Here is a 20781-nt window from a genome sequence, read left to right on the forward strand (position 1 = left end):
AAACATTATACGAAAACAAACAAAACACATACAGATACATAAATACATTTAGACCATCACATACGTCGAACACAGAGATCATTTATTTATTGCAGTTTCAAAGAGAGAAATTAAACTGTGCATGCTTCAAGTTCAATCCCACGATACATGTACGAACAGGACTATAGTCACACCAGGAGTATTCTCTCCTCTATTCTTCGGACAAGAGATGTTCGTCGATCTCTTTGGAGACTTCAACACAGAACTGGAGGAGAGTTTCGGGATGAGCAACCTCCTCGCTTATTTTCTCGAACTCAAGGTGCCAGTGCACAATACTCCCTGGCCCTCCCTGCTTCGGGGTCACTTGGATCGTAAGCAAGAAGCTTTTGTACTCTTTCATCAAATCACCTTCTATAACCCTGAACGTGATCAGATTTTTCTCCGGCTCCACCGCCTCGATTCTCTCTTTCGCCACCTTGGCCTCCCCATCTACACCGATTATTTAATATAAATTATTTAGAAGGACGACTTTGAGTATATTATTTGAATGTTAGTACAACACAACTTATTATAAGCACATAGCTACACTAAAATTTGTTGTAATAACTCCATATTTTGTTGCAAATTTGAAAATGCAACATAATTATGAGAAACATTTTCTATTGTGGTTATATGAACGTTGCAAATTGGTATTTGTTGCACATATATTGCAAAATTTGCAATAAATAGACTCATTGCTATGTTATCGTATTAATGCAACATTATTTTTGTAGTAAATTTGTCGTATAATTGTAATGTATGTTTGCAACTTCCATTTGTTACAAATTATTGCCACATAAAAAATATAGCAAATATTATAACAAATTTGCAACGAAGTAATATATTGCTATATCTGTTGTATTAATGCAACAATATTTATGCAGCAAATTAGTGGTATAATCACGACGGTCTAATGTAATTATATATTGTCGTAAATAAATGCTACGTAAAATATAAATAAAAAATATTGTAAATTTGTAGTAATTTTATTTTTAAATATACGCTCGTCGCATATATTTTTTGACGATGCTCACAACTAAAAATGTTGCAAAAATATTGCCACTGCAATTTTTTTTTTGTTGCATTATTACAATGATACATAGTCATAAATGTTTGCAACATTAATATGAATCACAATATTTTTCTATATTTTTGTTGGGCACATGATTTGTTAAATTATAAAGCACATGATTTGTTAAATTATAATTTTTTATTTAAAACTTTCTTTTATTAAATATATATTATGATCGGAAAAAACAATGAAAGAAATAAAGAATTTTATTAAATAATAAAATATTAAAATAATTCAAAATGCAAAAATTAAAAATAATAGAACAAACTTGCTGTTTCCCCTAGGTATTAAAAATAATAGAACAAACTGGCTGTTTCCCCTAGGTATTAACCCCTGAACTTTGTATTGATCATCAAGGATCCAATATGGCTGTTGACCCCTTTCTTTAACTCGGCTAATCATATCAATTAGCTTAGTTGCAGCACATTTGTGAAACATTGTAAGCACCTCATGTTCAATGATGGGATTCCAATTGAATTTTCTCTGAAAAAAATATAAAAATATATATTATATGAAAGTAGAGTTTTATAACGATTTCTAGAAAGGAAAATTAAAAAAAATTAAAAAAATTACCCTAAATGTGTTAAACCATCGCTCCTTAACAGCTATTGGTATTGTTGAGTAGTTTCGATATGGACCAGGAAAATCAGATCAAATTATTTTTCTTATCACGCTTAAACCTACAAATGAAACAAAATTAGTTACAGAAATGATAGTAACCAAAAAAATTCAAAGAAATTGTTATTTTTTCTTACCACAAGGCTCCATTCACTCTGGATGGATTAAGAACACCTAAAACAAGAGCACCTCCTTGAACTTGAGCTTCATTTTCCATAGGATTCATCTAAATATATATTAGAAATAATAAATTAATTAATACTAAAAGAAAACTTACACTTGCAGAACAAAAATACAAAGTTAAACAAACCAAAAGCTAATTACGTAAAAACAAAACATAGAACTATCACTGAAATAAAAAAAAAAAATCGTGGGGGAAAATAAAAACATAATCAAACTAGTTTCTTCCACACATGCAACAAAACATCTATCAATGGAGAATATAATAGTTAATCAGATATTATACTACTTCACACAAAAGCTAATAATAGATCAATGGAGAAGTGTGTTTACTTTGGAGAAGAAACAATGATTGCTAATGTGTTGTGTTTTGGTAAACTACGTCGTTAATTTTATATAAGCAGAGAATAAAATAAAATCTTTGATACTGAATAATACTGGATTTATCCAAATCTTTCAAGTATTATTGAAAATATAAGAGGTGACAAGCGGGAAGAGGCTGAAAATACTTGTTTCATTGAACGTAAAATATGGGAGTTAGGTAATCATCCAGATTTTTTAGATGTGTTGAAAAATGAAAAAAAATGGAAGCGGCAAACGGTGGCGGGGAACAATGGAGGACAAATATTACTATGATATGGAGATCCTTGTTTTGATATTTCCCTAGATTTTAGTATTCTATCAAAACATACTACTCTATAAAATACTCCAACGATTTCTTTGGTTTTTTCTCATCTATTTTTCTAAATCAAAATGAAGCAAGAAGAAAACATGAAGAACACATTAAAAAATAAAGAAGAAGGTGAATACTCAAGGGATGTTTACATGATAAAATCATATGTTGCCCACAAGTTGGATTTAAACAAATCACATGATGAACAAGATGAAGAAGAGTTTGATATCAACAAGGAAATTGGGAGAGCTTTGGTATTGGATATGTTGATGATTTATTTACCCATGATCTCAAAATAAAGAAAAGATAATAGTTGTACGTACCTCCACTACATCTTTAATAGAGTTTGATAAGAAAAACTTATCTTTGTGAAAATATGAGAGAAGGAAGCCACGTTCCTAGTCCTATACTTAACAGATAATGATCAAACTCTTTTGTTATATCTGTTTTAATATATTGTTATTTACTTAGATAATGATGATCATGCTTAAAGCCACATATATATATATATATATATATATAAATATCCTTGAAGTCTCCATTCGGATTACAAGCTTAAGTTACCATAAATTTATATTATAAATGAGTAAGTAATATACAAATTATATATAATCCAACTCAATCAAAAAACATATATCAGACGTTAATAAATTTACAAAATATTATAGATTTCAACTAGTAATTAAATTAAAAATATAATATATATTAAGGTAAATTTATTTTAAAAAAAAATATGTTGCAAAAAGGTATAAATTGTTGTAAATACAGTAACAAATGTGTCACATATTTTACCACATATTTTTACTCAAATTTTCTTGCAAAATAGCAACAACTCATAACCGTTGAATATTTCTTGCAAAATTTGCAAGATATTTTTGTATGTCGTAATAATGTTACTAATTTGTAACGAAAAAATGCAATGGACAATTTTGTCACTAAGTTGCAATAAATTTGTAATAAAATTGTTACGTGCATTCATCATTACAAAAATGTAGCAAAAAAATGTTACAAAATCTTAACGAATTCGATCATTGCAAAAATATCGTGGCAATAGCACTATTTTCTTGTAGCGATATCATAAAGCTAAGCATATATTATATAGTGGGCATATATAAAAGAAAATATTAAGGGATAGATTCCTCTAAACGCTTTTTTTTTCCGGGTATTATGTAATATAGGTTGCACTTGACTTGTCTATGAAGATTAGTTTTTTTTTTTTTTTTTTTTTTCCGTTTTAAATCCCAGAGGTATTAAAATAGAAAGGAAGTGATAACAGTTTAGCGAGAGTCTAATAAGACAACCCAATTGGTTCCACTTTAGAATCCACTGATATAAAAGTGTGTATAAGGTTAACTTGCCATGTACGTAGTTCCAGTAGACAATAGAGCCGACTTTTCCCCAGTCACCTTCATGCAGATCACAGCCTTGAATGTTGCCTGGAGATGCTTTGGAGACATGGTGTGGTCTTCCTGCGAACATGTGATGGAACTGTCCAGCCGAAGCTTTGATCTCCACTTTTGTCTCAAGCGTCCCAACCAAACTAGAAGCTTCGGGTTTAGTCACCTCAGCCATTCTTTACCTTCGATCGATCTGCTTATCTTTTGGGGGAAAAAAGAGTTTTGAGAGAGGAGTGAGTCGTCTATTGAGTTCCTCAGCCTCTATTTGTAGTGGAATGGTAGAGAAACTGATGAAGAAATGGAGAATTTTATTCATTAGAATAATTTCTTGATTACTTGTGTTTCATGTGATCCCGATCCCATCATTATGAGTCAGCGGTATAATTGTTTGAATTGTTCATAAAATTATCAACTCATCAATCATACCTTTCACACGCTGCTTTCGGTTTCGCAGTTGCTGCTAAGTCTCTGCTAATATATTATATGTTTTGTTATTTACAGCAGGTAGTTGCTGACGACGTTATATTCTTAAACATTAATGATTAACGTTACCATTTCATTTTTCAACGTTAAATGCAATTTTATGAAACGATTGGAACAAAAAAGACAAAAAAATAAAGACATTAGAATGTATCTGACATATACAGAATGCATTTATTATTTATATTTTTTTATTATTATTAAAATTTTTAATCGTCGTTTTTAGCATCTATTATATTACTTAACTGATATTTGAATTACAAAAGTCTGTATGTAGAAACTCTGTGATTAAGCTTGGAACATAAAAGTGAAATATGAATTAGAATTGTTGTGTGGCATTGGGAGCTTCAGCAAGCTTATCTGTAGGTTTGTTTTGTTGTCTTCCTATCCAGCGGAACTGCTCTTCATCCAATTATACTCCCCAATATTTAAGACTTCTCCTGTGATGACTTTTGTGTAACTCTTGACAGTCACCCTCAAAAATTATTCTTCGATATCTTTGCTCCAACTATGTTGCATTGCTTGAATTAGTCTTTGATATTCACTTTCAAGAGCAGTTTGTACTCTAAATCATTGGCTTGGTTGGCGCCCATGTAAAAAACCTTTGTCATCTCTGTCTAACTAACCTGCTTGATGTTCTATATCTCCATTGATAAATGAAGCATCATAATTACACCCGATCCAATTCGCTTCCGGTCTTGTCCATTTCTCAGCTTGCAAAATTTTAATCATTATATTTCATCTAATGCCCTTAAAAAATATATATATATTGACACAAAATATTAAATAAACATGCGATTTTATCTAAATATATATATTATAAATAAATAATGAATAAACAAACAAATAAAATCTAATTTTATAATTATTTTAAGTAAGTTAAGAACTTTATAATTATTTAGCCATTTTTATTTTTACCTTCTTTTACATAATTACAATATATTATTATTTTTTTTTTTTTAAATTTAGTCTTCATCCTACTTTGATTTTTGTTTTTTCTTCCAGAGTCTACTTTGATTATTATATGTTACAATATAATAATCACATTATTGGGTTGGTACGATGATATTAATAGTCTTCTATCCGCATTATTAAGTTGACAAAATCTTTAGTTGATCCATTATTTTGTAATGACTTTGATTCCTTACATCTTTCTTTATTTCTCCATTATATCTCCATTTATACCATGTGATACAGAAGGGTTCTTCGATAAATTAAGGCAGAAAGACAAAAATTAATACCCTTTTTAGAAAGAAAAAAAAAAGATAAGGATTATTATGCAATTATATATCATATCAGATGCTTCACAGTTTTATAATACAGTTCTGAAATCAATGGCAAAAGTGAATGAATGGCTAGCTAAGTACATCGTTACTCCCGGAGAGGCTATCTACGCACGGTTCATCATTGATACAACATCCACGTTGGACATCAGCGGACAATTCGTGTGTAACGTAAAATGTAATTTTAATGCAGGTTTTAATCAACAATTATTACAAGTTAGAGGTGTTTGGATAATGAGAAACCATGAGGATGCTGCTCAAGTTTGGGGATCTTTACAGTTATATGGCGTTTTTTCTCTTTTGATAGCGGAAATTAAAGCATTTTTAGCCGCCATACAACAAATTTGGGTACATGGGATATACCTTAATAATTTTTGAAGGTGATTGCGAAGTGCTAATCAAAATTATTAATTGAGAGTATAAAAGGAGTGAGATAGAGAATTTGGTGCATGACATCCATTTTTTCTCAAGTTCGTTTCATTATGTAAATCGTTCTTGTAACTATGTTGCGGATTATCTCGCCAAAGATAATCTCATATTTAGAAATTTTTACATAAACTCTGTAAATTCACCGTCAAGGCTCTCACAATTTTTATGTCAAGGTTCTCACAACTTTTGTGTATTGATCTTTGCAATTAATAAAATATTTGTTTTGAAAAAAAAAAAACAAATAATACACTTTTTTTGTACACCATAATACACTTTTATTTTCTTCAAATAATACACCTGTTATACACATATTTAGAGTAGATCGCTTTCATTACATGACTGATACATATATGTAGCACAGCTCATTATTTATTGCATACAAACACACACCGAAGTATACTATATCTTACCCAAACTCGGTCACGGCTCATGGTTTACTGCAGTTTTACGTACAGGCTAGCTTTAAACAGACATGCTTAAGACGTACACACTTACAAAGCCACACAAAAGGAGCAATCCCCATTATTCGGTCGAGAGATATTCATCGATCCCTTTGGACATATCGACACAGAATTGGAGAAGAGTCTCAGGGTGAGCAACCTCCTCGCTAATTTTCTCATACTCAAGGTGCCAGTGTACTATACTTCCAGGCCCTCCATGTTTAGGAGTCCCCTGGATGGTTATCACAAAGCTTTTGTACTCTTTCATCAGATCACCTTCTAAGACCCTGAACGTGATAAGGTTCTTCTCCGGCTCCAACGCCTCGATCCTCTCCTTCGCCACCTTTGCAACCCCATCTACATCAATTTGTTAACACTTTATTTATATTGGGTTGAATTTTGAGTTTGATAATCAAAACAAATATCAGTTATAAACATATTATGTGTATGCAAATAATGATATTACAGTCATGGATCTATATCAAGTGATGATAGTGGTTTAGTGACTGTCCAAGATCAACTAGCTAGATATGTTGAAATTTTTACGCTACATAATTAATTAGAAGGATGCATACCTCGTGTATGTTAGTCTTAATTAATTCCGATTTAAAAAATGTGTATAAAGTTGACTTACCATGAACGTAGTTCCAGATGACGACAGTGCCAACTTTGCCCCATTCGCCTTCATGCAGTTCACAGTTTTGAATGTGCCCCGGAGATGCTGTGGAGACATGGTGTGGTTTGTCGGCGAACATGTGATGGAACTTTCCAGCCGAAGCTTTGATCTCCACGTCTGTCTCAAGCTTCCCCACCAAACTAGAAACCTCGGTTTTCGTCACGGCAGCCATTCTTTGTACCTTCGATTTGCTTATCTTGATATCTGGGAATAGGTTTTGAGAGAGGAGTGAGTTCTTTAGCATCTATTTGTAGATGAATGATTTGAGAAACTGTTGAAGAAAGTTAAAAGTTTAATTTATTCATTAAACTATTCTATGATTATTACATTTCTTGTCGGTCACGAGTCCATTAGTATGACTCAGCTATAAGATTACATTTGCATTTTTTTTTTCTTTTCTTTTTGAAACAATTACTTGCGTTGTTCATGAAACGATCTATTCATACATGAATCACGACGCTACTTTCGGTTAGTTGTTAATGTATATTTTAAACATTTGTGTCAGAATTTCATCACTAAATCTGACTTTTACGAAACGATTAGAAAGAAAATGACACTAATGAATTTGTAGTGGTCCATGCTAAATTAAAAAAAAAAAAAACACTACGTTCAATCCTACTTGTTCCGGCTTTTCAGTAATCAGTATAAGTGTATAACCAAACCGAGAGTTTTACACATATATTTTTCTACTACGTACGAACTCGATATTATTTAAAACTAAATAATTGAGAAAACCTACAGCAGGTGAATACAATCATATGTAGTGAAAATTAAAAATTATACATACTTTATAAATTTTATAAATATCTTAAAAATTTATACATACTTTACAAATATTTAAGGCGAGTCTCCGAGTATTAGCTATATCATTCATAAGTACTTTATAAACCCTCTAAACCATTTCAAGTTTAACAAGGGAGATCTTTGAAAATAGACAATTGAATGGAGTCTACAAATTTTGGAATATATATGAGTTAATCTATTTATAACATATATATAGATATATAAAGTATATATAAAGATAAATATATTTAAAACGAATATTTAAAATTTAATCACTATTTTCATCTAAGTTCCGTAAAAAAGCAGAAATATTGTTTGACACAAAATCTTATTATATAAACATGCGATATATGAATGTACTATAACTAAATAATGAATAAGTAAACATATAAAAACCTAATCTATCAATTTTATAATCATATTGTAAAGCTAGTCTTCTACTTTGATTTTTTTTCCCAGAGTCTACTTTGATTAGTACATATATTAATTATCGCATTATTGGGTTGGTACGATATGATGATATTAATAATTCTAACTCCTAATATACAATTTTTTTATCCGCATTATTTATTGGACAAAATATTTATTTATCCGCATTATTTATTTGACAAAATATTTAGTTGATTAATGACTTTGATTCCTAAGACCAACTCCACTCAAGAACTTGGATCAAGATTCTCTTAATTAAACTAATCCTATTATCAATATTAAATTAATCAAGAGAATCCATTAACAACTTAAACTAAGAGGGGGTATTGAACTTGGTATTTTAGAAGATTTTAGAGTATTTTTAAAATCACTTGTTATTCAATTGATGATTTTTAAAAATCTTTTAAAATCCTATGTTATTCAACTTAGATTTATGTAAAATCATTTAAAATAATTTACAATCCTTTGTTATTCAATCAATGATTTATAAAACTTACTTAAAATCTACTGTTATTCAAAATATCACAACTTTTTAAAAAACTACTACTTTGAATGATTTTAGGAGATTTTGATTTGTTTTTTAGTTAAAAATACTCTCCCTCAAAATCATACCTTTTGAGGTAGAATTTTACAGGATTTCATAAAAAGAAAAAACCAAATCAAAATTGAAGTCTCACTTCATCACATCTTCTAGCTCTTCGCAGAGTCATATATGCGTATTTGCTCAGTTGACTAGTTAAACACATAAACGTTTTGCTCAGTTTGTTTATAAGCATATTTGCTCATGCCTAAAATGTTTAAGCGTATTTAGCGTGGGTTTAATATTAAGTGTTCATGTCTAACTAACAAAGTAACAAGAGCATAGTAAAGTTCATATAAACAAAAGTGCAGGTGAAGAACAGAACAAGAGACTCGACAAATGAGCAACTCGGGTGGGAATGTCGTGTTGTCAAAAATCTTCTTTCGTATTTCTTCAGCGTGAGTCTTCGAGAGCATTTGGTTCATACCGTTTGTAATGTTAACGAACTCAGGGTCACCAAGATCCATACGAGCTGCAAACATATGTTTCATTGCATCCGTAACTCGGACTTTACAACTTCTTAGATCATCCATCGTTATGATCCCTCCAGCCTTTTTCACATCGTTAACAAGCTTCTCACCTACTGTCCCGTTATAGAACGCTCCCGGTCCTTGCTCCGAAATAGTCTCAAGACTCCGAGCTAGTTCCGGGTTATAGCAAGTCTCACCAAGTTTCAAAACCTGTCCGTTACGTGAGAAGACACTCCGCAAACCCGGATCTTTAAGTATCTTGGAAGCGTGGCTTGCTATAGCCCGTCCGAGATATGGATGCACCACGAAACCGCCTCAGGCCAACTCAATCGCCGGCTCGAAAAGCGGTTTCCACGGGAGACGGCCGTACCGTTTCCAAGCCTCGTAAAGTCCAGCTATCTCTCCTGGAACTCCCATCGACAAAGCGCCAACGGATTTAGCACTCACATCATTCTTATACATATCCTGAATCAATTCACAAGCTACACACATTATCTACTAATAAAACTAAATCAAGAAAGATATGTGAAATGTTTTAACCTTAGAAGCAGCTAAAGGAGCAGTTTCTCTCATATCAAAAGCCTTAGCTTTGGAATCTTCCTGCGAGCTAACGATCAAGAACGCTCCACCACCAATACCACTAGACATTGGATTAATAACACCCACACATAAAGTCGTAGCCACGGCTGCATCAACCGCGTGGCCACCTCTTTCTAAGAACAGAGGCACCAATCTCAGAGCACCGACCATCGTCAGCCGCCACAATGCCATTCTCCGATTCAACCACGTCACTACGGTTCCATGACTAACACTATGGTCACACGACATTCACAACACAACACAGTTCGTTTTTTTCTTCAGAGGATACAGAACACTCAGTATCGCAAAAATGTGGTGATCGCGTTTCAAAAGAATTAAAGAATGAATTATCACATCTTTTCTTGGGTCACAAGAGAATTTCCTTTAGGATTAAGAGGACTAGCATGATGAAGCAGAGGATGACAAGAACAGACGCACACATCACCATACCTCCTTGTCTCTGTGTACGTTCCGCCTGCGGAGATTCACAAGTGATTACGCTAAAACATTTAGGCATGAGCAAATACGCTTATATATGACTCTGCATTCAATCAATTTCTTCAGACTTACCACATCCCTTGTTCTCATTCTTTTTTGCTTATTCTAATAACTGAAAGAAAAAAAAAATCTGTAGTGATGGATTTAACATTAAACCAAAAAAAAAATTCTGTTGTGATGGGTTATGGGATGTGGTAATTCTGAAGAAAGCTCTGAAGCTTGTAAACAATTTTTTTTGAATCATCAATACATTTGTTAGTAGTATGTCTTAGAACCTGGATCTAATGTAGTGTCTATGTATAAAATAAATGGAACAGATGAAAGAGAAAGAGGGACAGAGAATGTTGCAGAGAAGATAGCAAACGGTCTGTTGAATGAAGCTAGAGCAATGCGTACAAAGGACAACACCTCCATCATTTACTTATGTTTCGATACTTCCACCTTGGTTTTTCTCTAACATTTGCTTCTTAGGCTCTTATAGACTCATTCTTCCAATAGACAAGGTAAGCGATGAATTCGCTGATTGAACGATGATCAGTCTCATGAAAAATTGATGAGAAGTCGAGAGCATCTATCATCGTCATCTGAGTTCTAAAGGCTTCTTTTTTTTTTTGTTATAAAGTATCTAAAATCTCCCAAAATCTGAAAAGAGAATCTATCCAAATCACAAAGAATTTTAAAAAAATATATAAAAACTCTAACAAATAACCAAAAATCTTCTAAAATCTCAATAGAATCTTGCAAAATCCTAAAATATTAAAATCCCACCAAATCCCTTAAAATACAAGTTCAATACCCCCTCTAAATTACTCCTCCACTAAAGAACCTCTATGATGGTTACTTAAGTAATAAAATAATGTTTATTAAACCATTTTTTATTAATTAGCACATTATAATAAATTATGAATCTCTATGATGGTTTTTTTTTTTTTTTTTTTTTTTTTTTTTTTTTTTTTTAAATAAAAAATATCGAGTATTTTATTTAAAAAAGGCGATGGCAAAATTAGGTTTTTGAATGATCTTTTTGATCTGGTTTTGGGTTCGTGTGGTCCTTTGGATTTCGGATTCGGGTGATCTTTCTTGCTTTCTTGGGCATGCAAAGATACGAATCCATGGTTTTAGCAGAGATGTTTTAATCTCGATTCGGATTTATGGTATCAAGATGGTGTTCTGGTTCTTTTGGAATGTGTGGATTCGGGATCGAAGATTCCGATTGGCTTTAAGGGGGTTAGTGACTGAGATTGTCCAAATCTCTCACTCAACGCGATTTGTCGGATCTGTCAAATCTTCCAGCGACGGCAATGGCGGAGGCTTAATTTGGGTCAGATTTGCGATCTCCTCTGGTACCAACTTGCGGGTTGATTTGCAATGGATTATATCAAGGCTGACTCCGGATATGGGGTTGATACTAGCGTATCACGAATCTATCTCCTGGCATTTATGTTCCAGTTTGGAGGATTCTCTAGCTGTCTACCTTTGGCACGTTAAGGAATACAGACAAGATTGTTTCAGATCAAAGATTGATACGCACTGGAGCATATCAAGGCTTCCATCACTATTGTTATCTGGTCTACTATTGTTGTTGGTTGCTTTGTCTATCGTAGCGGATCACAAGTTTTTTATTTGCCTTTTATGGATCGTGACTCAAAGAAAGATACGCTTGGTGATCTTTGAAACACAATGGTCCTTGATTTGGTGTTCGATTTGGTGTTTGATTTTTGGTTTTAAAGATGGGGATTTCTTCGGTCTGCTTTCTGTCATGGATTTAGTTTCCTATAGTGCAAAGATCAGGTTTATGCGGAGATTGAGCAGCTGATTCTGTCTTCAATGTTCGATCTTTTTGGTGTCTTTGGTCGGTTCTCTTCTCAGTATATAAAGGAGTGGAGAATTCATGAGTTGAATCACAATTCATCTTTCTCTATTTCCTCACTTTTTCTGCGGTTTTTCTACTTTGGTTTTTCTTCTGTTGGAGAGGGTGGGCGATGATGTCACAAGTAGGCCTAATGGGGAAGGGTTTGGCGGGTTCAACAGAAGTTGAGGTCAAGCCAAGGCGCAGAATCAAGATATCATATTTTGATAATTCTGCGTTAATTGCTGGTTATTCCAAAATGGTGGTGGGGAGGTGTTTTAATCCAAAGATGCAAGACATGAAGTCTCTGTTGGTTGTGTTGCCACGCATATGGCAGGTGGAGGGGAGAGTTGCTGGTGCGGATCTTGGATCAGGCAAATTTCAGTTTGATTTCGATGAGGAGGCAGATATTATTGACGTTTTGTCTAAGGAGCCTTATCACTTTGATTCTTGGATGGTGTCTTTGGTGAGGTGGACACCAGTGGTAGACCCCAATTATCCATCATCTCTGAAATTTTGGGTCAGGGTTGCAGATGTTCCAATTCAGTTTTGGGCTGAACCTACCTTCAGGGACATCGGGTCGGACTTGGGAGTGGTCGAGGCTGTTGATGCTGACAGAGGGAGGGTGCAAGTGACGGTAGATGGGCTCAAGCCTCTCTGTTTTGAGATGGATATAGAGTTCTTTAATGGGAAAGTTACAGTGGTGAAACTGTTTTATGAGAGGTTGCACGGTTGGTGTAAAAAGTGTAATAGTCTGTGCCATGCGGAGGATGTTTGTCCTCTGATGAAGGGGAAGGGTGTCTCTCGCAGCTCTCTCCCGGAGGAGCGGCTGGAACCGGATCAGTATTTGAGTTACAAGGGGGCGGTCCTGGCTGATGCGAGAAGGGGTTCTTCTTCTGGTAATCACTCTAGGAGCCATCATCATGGGGCTCAGTATGGGGGTTCCAAGTCCAGGACGGATCCTCCCTCAGGGTCTTCGACACACAGGAAGGGTTTGTCCAAGGGTTCTGCTGGTTCGCAGGAGTATAAAGGAAGGCAAGGTCTTTCTCGGGGACAGTCTAGCAGGCAGTTTGTCCCGGTCATGCCACCGGTTCTGGAGGAGGTAGGGGAGGCAGAGGTGAGTCTCTCACAGAAGAAATCAGCTAAGAAGTCTTTATTTCAGGATACTCCAGTTGAGGATGGGGCTCTGAGTGGTACTGGTATGGAGGAGGGTCTCTGCGAAGAAGGTCAGATTGTTGATGCTCCAATTGGGGTGGGGGGGATTGATATGGTCACGGTTGGTGGTAATGCAGTACAGGATGAGACTGTTGGAGTGCAGGAGGAGGGTATTTTGTCTGGTGGTTCTAATGTAGTTATGGGGGAGGAGGTTTTCTCGGGTGCCCCTGCTGCCGAGGCTCTCTCGCAAAAGGTCGTGGGTGAGGCTATCTCGTTTGTGCAGGGTTCTTCTGCTGAAAGTTTGGGGCTGCATATTTCTGCTGATTCTGTTTCGGAACCCATGGTGGTGGAAGAGACGGTGGGGGAGTTTTTTGATGTGGAGGATGATGATTTGTTGGCTGAAGAGGGGGAGGATAAGGAGCGTTTGGACTCGGATGGTGCAGGTGATGGGGTGGTTGGACAGTTTAGTAGTGATTCTCAGGTTGCACAAGATGATAAAGGGAAAAAGGGGAAAGGGCATTTGGTTCTTCGGGGGGTCAGCACGAAAAAGCGGAATGCTGCTCTCCTTTTGTCTCCACGACGCCGTCCTCCTCCAGCTGGTTCAAATCTTGGGGACAATGGTCATTCTCTTAAGGCTCAGGAAGGGGCTAAGGGAGGTCAAGGTGGGTCCAAACCACCAAAACCGATGGTTTTTAAATGAATATCTTGAGTTGGAACTGTCAAGGTCTCGGGAACAAGGCCACTATCGGTAATCTCCGGGACTTATGGAATAAGCATAGGCCGGACTTTTTATTTCTTATGGAAACTAAGCAATGTTTTTCTTTTTTGGAACAATTTGTAGGCCATTTTGGCTATAAAAATTTAAAAACTGTGGAACCAATTGGTTGTAGTGCAGGGTTGGCCCTCTTTTATAATAAAGAAGTTTTTGATGTGTCAATTTTATATGAGTCCAACCGTTTAATTGATGTCGAGGCTGTCTACAAAGGTCGTGTTATTCATTTAACTTTTATTTATGGGGATCCCGTTCCGAAGAATAGGGATCACGTTTGGGAAAGATTATTGAGGATTAGTTCGGCTCGGTCGACTCCTTGGTTTATTGTAGGAGATCTTAACGAGTTAACAGGAAATCATGAGAAGAGAGGGGGGAAGCTTCGTCATGCTTCTTCCTTTCTCTCCTTTAATGGGATGATTCGGGATTGTGGTTTTTTGGAATTTCCATATCTTGGAGATTGTTTATCTTGGAAGGATTGGCGTGATAAAAAACCAATTCGTTGTAGGTTGGATAGGGCTCTGGGTAACGAAGACTGGCACGATCTTTTTCCGGACACGGTTAGGGAGTATTTACCAAGGATCGCCTCGGATCACGCACCGTTAATAGTGAGTATAGGTGCCAAGCGACCGCGAGGGAGACAAACTTTTATGTTTGATCGTCGTTGGGCCGGTAAGGCGGGTCTGATGGAGACTATTTCACAGGGTTGGAATGGGGGACAAGATGCAGGTCCGACAACTTTTGTGGACAAGATTGTCAATTGCCGACGAGCTATTTCTCATTGGCGTAAAACGCAAGTTCCATTTGGCCGGGATACTATTGAGGAGCTTAAGCGCCAGTTAGCGGTGGCTCAAGCGGATGATGCGGTTTCTTCGGAGGTCATTACTGATTTAACCACACGTCTGCGTGATGCCTATAATGATGAGGAAATTTATTGGTATCAGAAAAGTCGTAACCGATGGATGCGGGTGGGAGATAAAAACACAAAGTATTTTCAAGCTCAAACAAAGCAGAGACGGGCTTGGAACCGAATCACTGGCCTTTTTGATAAAAATAATGTTTGGTCAACAGAGGATGACGATATTTGCAAGGTGGCGGTATCGTACTTTGAGGATTTGTTTACTTCTATTAATCCGTCTAATTTTGAGGAGGCTCTCTGGGAGGTGCAGATGGTAATTACGGATGAGGTAAATGAGCGTTTAATGGCACCGGCAACGGAGGCGGAGGTTCGTAAAGCTTTATTTCTGATGTCCCCGGATAAGGCCCCTGGGCCGGATGGGATGACTGCTTTGTTTTACCAGAAGGCATGGAGGGTGGTTAAAGAGGATCTGGTGGCTATGGTAAACCGTTTCTTTGTAGAGGGGGTTTTTGATAAAAGTTTGAATAGGATGCATATCTGTTTAATTCCTAAGGTGGTCAAGCCAACCAGGATGGCGGAGATGCGGCCTATTAGTCTGTGTAATGTGGGGTATAAGCTTATTTCAAAAATAATTTGTCAACGATTAAAAACAGTTTTACCTGAGCTTATTTCGGAAACGCAATCCGCGTTTGTTCCAGGACGTTTGATTTCGGATAACATCCTGATTGCTCAGGAGATGTTCCATGGTTTGAGGACGAATCCTTCCTGTAAAGGTAAATTTATGGCAATTAAGACAGATATGAGTAAGGCGTATGATCGGGTGGAATGGGGCTTTATTGAGGCTCTGTTACGGAAAATGGGCTTTGGGGAGATATGGGTTTCCGGAATTATGTTTTGTGTAACTTCTGTTGAATACAAGGTCCTTCTTAATGGGCAACCCAATGGTAGGATTGTCCCAGAGCGGGGTTTAAGGCAGGGGGATCCGTTGTCCCCTTATTTGTTTATTTTGTGCACGGAAGTCTTAGTGGCAAATATCCGGAGGGCAGAGCGGGAAAAACTGATTACAGGGATTAAAGTTGCAAATAAGTGCCCCCCAATTACGCATCTGTTATTTGCGGATGACAGTCTATTCTTTTGCAAGGTAGATAGGGATCAATGTGGGGTAATTTTGGATATCTTAAAGCAATATGAGGCAGTCTCGGGCCAGCAAATTAATTTTGCTAAATCTTCAATCCAATGTGGTCATAAGGTGGGTGACGCTGTAAGGACGGAGATGCAGGAGGTTTTGGGGATTACGAATTTGGGTGGTATGGGATCATATCTAGGGTTACCGGAGAGTCTGGGTGGCTCCAAGACAAAGGTTTTCTCTTTTGTTCGTGATCGTCTTCAGGGTCGTACGACGGGTTGGACGACGAAACTTCTCTCAAAAGGGGGAAAAGAGGTGATGATCAAGTCGGTAGCTACGGCGGTCCCGACCTTTGTAATGTCGTGCTTCCGTTTACCGAAAACAATAACGTCCAAACTCACAAGTGCGGTGGCAAATTTCTGGTGGAGTTCTTCAGGACAATCTGGGGGGATGCATTGGTTAGCTTGGGAAAAGCTCTGTTGTAGTAAGCAATTGGGGGGCTTGGGTTTTAGAAATGTTGACGCTTTTAATTCGGCTTTGTTGGCAAAGCAATTGTGGCGGCTGATTGATGCCCCAGATACTTTGTTTGCTCGGGTTTTCAAAGGCAGGTACTATCGCAATTCCAATCCTTTGGAACCGATACGATCTTATTCTCCTTCTTATGGGTGGAGAAGTATTATTTCCGCTAGATCTTTGGTTAATAAAGGGCTTATTTTACGGGTTGGTTCGGGGGAGTCCATTTCGATTTGGACGGACCCCTGGGTACCGGCTCAATCCCTAAGACCAGCGGCCAGCAAGGGTCCTTTTAAGGATCCTTCTCTTAAAATCTCTCATTTAATTGAGTGTCACACAAATTCTTGGCGTATGGATATACTCAAGGAACATTTTGCCCCGGGAGATGTTGATCTGATAGGGGCCATTCCTTTAGGAAGTACCCGACTACCCGATTCCATGGGTTGGCATTTTACAAAATCTGGTAAGTATACAGTTAAGTCTGGGTATGATACGGAACGGTCTGCAAGTTCACAGGCTAATACGGTCTCTCGTGTGGGTCCAGAGATTACTCCCCTGTTGGCCGGTGTCTGGGGTGTTCCATGTCCACCGAAAATAAAGCATTTTATGTGGCAGGTTTTGACAGGATGTATTTCGGTTTCAGCTAATCTGCGGCGTCGCGGTATTGCGTGTGATTCTAGGTGTGTCCGATGTGGGGCTGAGGAGGAAACGATTAATCACGCTCTTTTCAGTGCCCACCGGCTAGGCAGGTGTGGGCTTTAGCCCATGTCCCTGTAGGTTCCGTTTCTTTTCCGACGGAGTCTGTATACGCTAATGTGGATCATTTCTTGGGTCATGCTAATCTGGGATCACAGAAAGTCGCTTTTCCGTGGATTATGTGGTATATTTGGAAAGCGCGAAACGCTCGTGTATTTGAGAATGTTGTGGATAATCCCCTGGATGTAGTACGATTGGCGGAGGGCGAGGCATCTGTCTGGTTGCAGGCTCAGGTGGAGGTTGAGGATGGGGACCAACCTCATACTTCACCAGTCCCTAATTCTCGACAGAGGGGGCCCATACGTTCCCTTCCTCCCTCTTTCACAGGTTATCGGTGTTTTGTTGATGGCTCTTGGAAAGAGTCGGATACTTACGCAGGTGCAGGTTGGGTTTGTTCTACCCCCCACTCGGGGTCAGATATGGGAGCTACCAATTTCCGACGCAGTTTATCTCCATTACATGCTGAAGTAGAAGCTTTTATTTGGGCTATGCGGTGCATGATCGGACACGACTACCGGGACGTGGCTTTCTATACGGACTGTTCTGATCTGGTGAAGTTGGTGTCTTCTCCTCATGACTGGCCGGCTTTTACAACCTACCTCGAAGATATCAAGATAGACCAAGCGGAGTTCTCCTCCTTCTCTCTATCTTTTGTTCCCGAAGTTTGAACGTCAAAGCGGATTCTCTGGCTCGTCAAGCGAGACTCTCTCCGCAGCATGTTCTTTTTGTGAACTCTTTTCCCCCAAATTGGCTCTTTTGAGCTGATTCTATTTTTGTTGTCAAAAAAAAAAAAAAAAAAAAAAAAAGAAATAGGTTTTTAATAATTTATATTACATGAAAAAAAGAAAACAACAATATTTTACATAATTCATAAATATAAAACATATTTTACAAAGTCGAGAAATACAAACATAAAATTTCAAATACCTTGGATCTTTCACTAGAGTAAGAAGATTCCTGTTTGCTAAATCAACAACAACAACAAAAGCACTTGTGTCCTCGAGATCATGCAATTCGACCAACACGTTTATAGAACATCAAGAGGGATCTTCTTGTCTTCAGGGAAAGCACCGAGTTCCAAACAGTCTCTGGTTTTCAGCTCGAGATTTTCTAGACTTGATTCGATTTGAGCAAACACTCTACTGTCATGAGTTTCATCAGCAGGTTCACTCTTAGATAGCCTCGTCACTGCACCTTCCCAGTATTTTTCAGATTGGTTTTTCAATGAAGCACCAACTACTTTCAAAGACAAAGGTAGACCTTTACACTCCCCAACAACCTACCAAATAGAGTCAATATGAGTATCCAAAGAAGAAACAATATTACTACTAGGCATGTAGGCAGACCCATTACCTGCTGGACCAAACTTTTGCACTACAAGAAAAATGACTTTTCTTAACGTCTGAATAACGCTACCTAACGTTACCATAGCGTTTTAAGAAACGCTGTATCTGCGCCCGTCATCGTAGGTTAGCTACTTTAGATAGCGTTTTTTGGTCTGCTGTCATATTGTAGTATACAATAGCGTTTATATTTATGCAATTAAATATTATCTCATTTGTATATATAATGCAATTTATTTTTATTTTTTTTGTTACCAATTTTAAATTCTGAAAACCTCAATTTTAATTTACAAGGACAAAAATAATAAATATTATTAATTATAAAAATTTACAAGTACAACAAGTCTTTTTTATAGATGTGGAACTTAACAATCGAGTCTAATGATGTGAACAAAATTAAATGAGAAAAATCATAATCTTTTGTTGCTCATCTTCTTGTTACGTTGTTGAGCATTTAGTTTCTTGAGCTGCTTCCGAAGATTGTTTGAGTTTATGTTGTCATATACTCCTTTCCTTCAACTTAGTTTGCCTTGTCTCTAGCTTGATTCACTTCCTCACGAACCTCCTTACACATCATTCTTAATTCTGAAAGATAAACCTACAAAATAACTCAGATCTGTATATCAGAAATGAAATAAGAAAAAAACTTAACAGATTGATACTCAATAATACTCAAAAATACTAAAACTCTAATCACACTCAAATGAAAACAGAGTCAACCCTTAAATCAGATAAATCTAGAGATTTTACCTTGTGAACAAAAAAACTATCATTGAGGAATAAAAGCAAACACTTGGTGGGTGCATTTGTTCTTTCTCTTGTTTGGTTATTCTCTTAAACGAGCCCAGCTGAGAAAACCTACTTGCACAGATCTGATAATAAACCTACAAAATCAGCTAACCCAGAAACAAAATTCACATCAACAATTAAAAACCTTGTCAGAAAATCAAACCAATCGAGAGAAAAATTGGAGAAGCAATTCACGAAGAAGAGAGAGAGAGAGTACTCGTTTAGAGAAGTGACTAGATAAAATTGGTTGATGAATCATGCATTCCGAGGAGGAGATAGATCTAAGAGATGAGGGATGAAGTAGTGCGGATCTAGAACGTATAATCTAGGGTTTTGTTGGATCTCGAGACCATGGAGAGGAGGAAGAACCCGAGACGCGATAATACTGGATTCGGATCTGAAGAATTGGAAACAACAGAGACGGAGGAGATTCAGACGATGCCCAATATGAGATTTGGAGGAGTGTTTGCATAATAACTATGTAACAAAATTCGAAGATCTGAAGCAGGATTGTTGTACCAGGGAAAGAATTAGAGAGAAGATAGAGAGAGCTAGTCACTGGACTTGAGGGTTTATGTTAAGGTGTTTCTCGTAAAAGAAGATATTGTGTGTCAAAGAAAGGAGATGAGATTGTGTAATTGTGTGTGTCGTTTAAGTGTTTAGGTCAATTTTTTTTTTTAACTTAATCATTTTTTTTGGTTGGGGCGGACAACTTGAGTTTAGATACAATTTTCGTTAAAATTTTGGCGGACAATAAAATTTTATTATTCATAGCGTTTATCACTTTAGAAACGCTATAAAAAAAATAGACATAGGTCAACCATAGCATAAACACATAAACCGCTATACTAAAGTGCTATTAATACTCATTTTCCTTGTAGTGTTGCTGAATCCTGGAGGGACTGATTTCTGATTGAAAGCAGATAAACAGAACAGAGACATCGCTTCATCTTTATTTAGTAACTCTACATCATAGGTGGTTCTAGTACCCGCGAGTTTAGACCTTGAGACCACAAG

General features: G+C 36.7%; 3 protein-coding genes and 1 pseudogene across 3 annotated transcripts; 1 reads left to right on the forward strand and 3 right to left on the reverse strand.

The window, feature by feature from the left end:
- Positions 1–140: 140 nt before the first annotated feature.
- Positions 141–4202, reverse strand: LOC104712644 (MLP-like protein 28). The gene is made up of 2 exons (XM_019229407.2): positions 3968–4202; positions 141–468 (listed from the first exon to the last, which is right to left on the reverse strand). The coding sequence occupies exons 1-2, from the start codon at positions 4131–4133 to the stop codon at positions 191–193; spliced, it is 444 nt and encodes a 147-aa protein (XP_019084952.1). The 5' UTR covers positions 4134–4202; the 3' UTR covers positions 141–190.
- A 2198-nt stretch (positions 4203–6400) lies between these two features.
- LOC104712645 (MLP-like protein 31) lies at positions 6401–7504 on the reverse strand. The gene is made up of 2 exons (XM_010429581.3): positions 7225–7504; positions 6401–6947 (listed from the first exon to the last, which is right to left on the reverse strand). Exons 1-2 carry the CDS (start codon positions 7436–7438, stop codon positions 6673–6675), a joined length of 489 nt encoding a protein of 162 aa, XP_010427883.1. The 5' UTR covers positions 7439–7504; the 3' UTR covers positions 6401–6672.
- Positions 7505–9285: 1781 nt separating this feature from the next.
- Positions 9286–10078, reverse strand: LOC104715796 (glutathione hydrolase 3 pseudogene; annotated as a pseudogene).
- Positions 10079–12608: 2530 nt separating this feature from the next.
- On the forward strand, positions 12609–18300 carry LOC147939122 (uncharacterized). The gene is made up of 3 exons (XM_087465882.1): positions 12609–14271; positions 14505–17491; positions 17608–18300. The coding sequence occupies exons 1-3, from the start codon at positions 12609–12611 to the stop codon at positions 18298–18300; spliced, it is 5343 nt and encodes a 1780-aa protein (XP_087322008.1).
- The last annotated feature ends 2481 nt before the right edge of the window (positions 18301–20781 follow it).

This window comes from Camelina sativa, chromosome 9 (genome assembly GCF_030686135.1).
Source record: "Camelina sativa cultivar CO46 ecotype springtype chromosome 9, ASM3068613v1".
NCBI classification, from domain to species: Eukaryota; Viridiplantae; Streptophyta; class Magnoliopsida; order Brassicales; family Brassicaceae; genus Camelina; species Camelina sativa.

Excerpts from the sequence above, each read along its gene's own strand:
- LOC104712644 (XM_019229407.2), bottom strand. The coding sequence starts at position 4,133 with ATGGCTGAGGTGACTAAACCCGAAGCTTCTAGTTTGGTTGGGACGCTT. Across the intron at positions 469-3,967 it reads AGGCTGTGATCTGCATGAAG|ATGGGGAGGCCAAGGTGGCG; the intron begins GTGACTGGGGAA and ends TAATCGGTGTAG.
- LOC104712645 (XM_010429581.3), bottom strand. The coding sequence starts at position 7,438 with ATGGCTGCCGTGACGAAAACCGAGGTTTCTAGTTTGGTGGGGAAGCTT. Across the intron at positions 6,948-7,224 it reads CATCTGGAACTACGTTCATG|ATGGGGTTGCAAAGGTGGCG; the intron begins GTAAGTCAACTT and ends AAATTGATGTAG.
- LOC147939122 (XM_087465882.1), top strand. The coding sequence starts at position 12,609 with ATGGGGAAGGGTTTGGCGGGTTCAACAGAAGTTGAGGTCAAGCCAAGG. Across the intron at positions 14,272-14,504 it reads AGGGGCTAAGGGAGGTCAAG|GGTTGGCCCTCTTTTATAAT; the intron begins GTGGGTCCAAAC and ends GTTGTAGTGCAG. Across the intron at positions 17,492-17,607 it reads TAAAGCATTTTATGTGGCAG|TGCCCACCGGCTAGGCAGGT; the intron begins GTTTTGACAGGA and ends CGCTCTTTTCAG.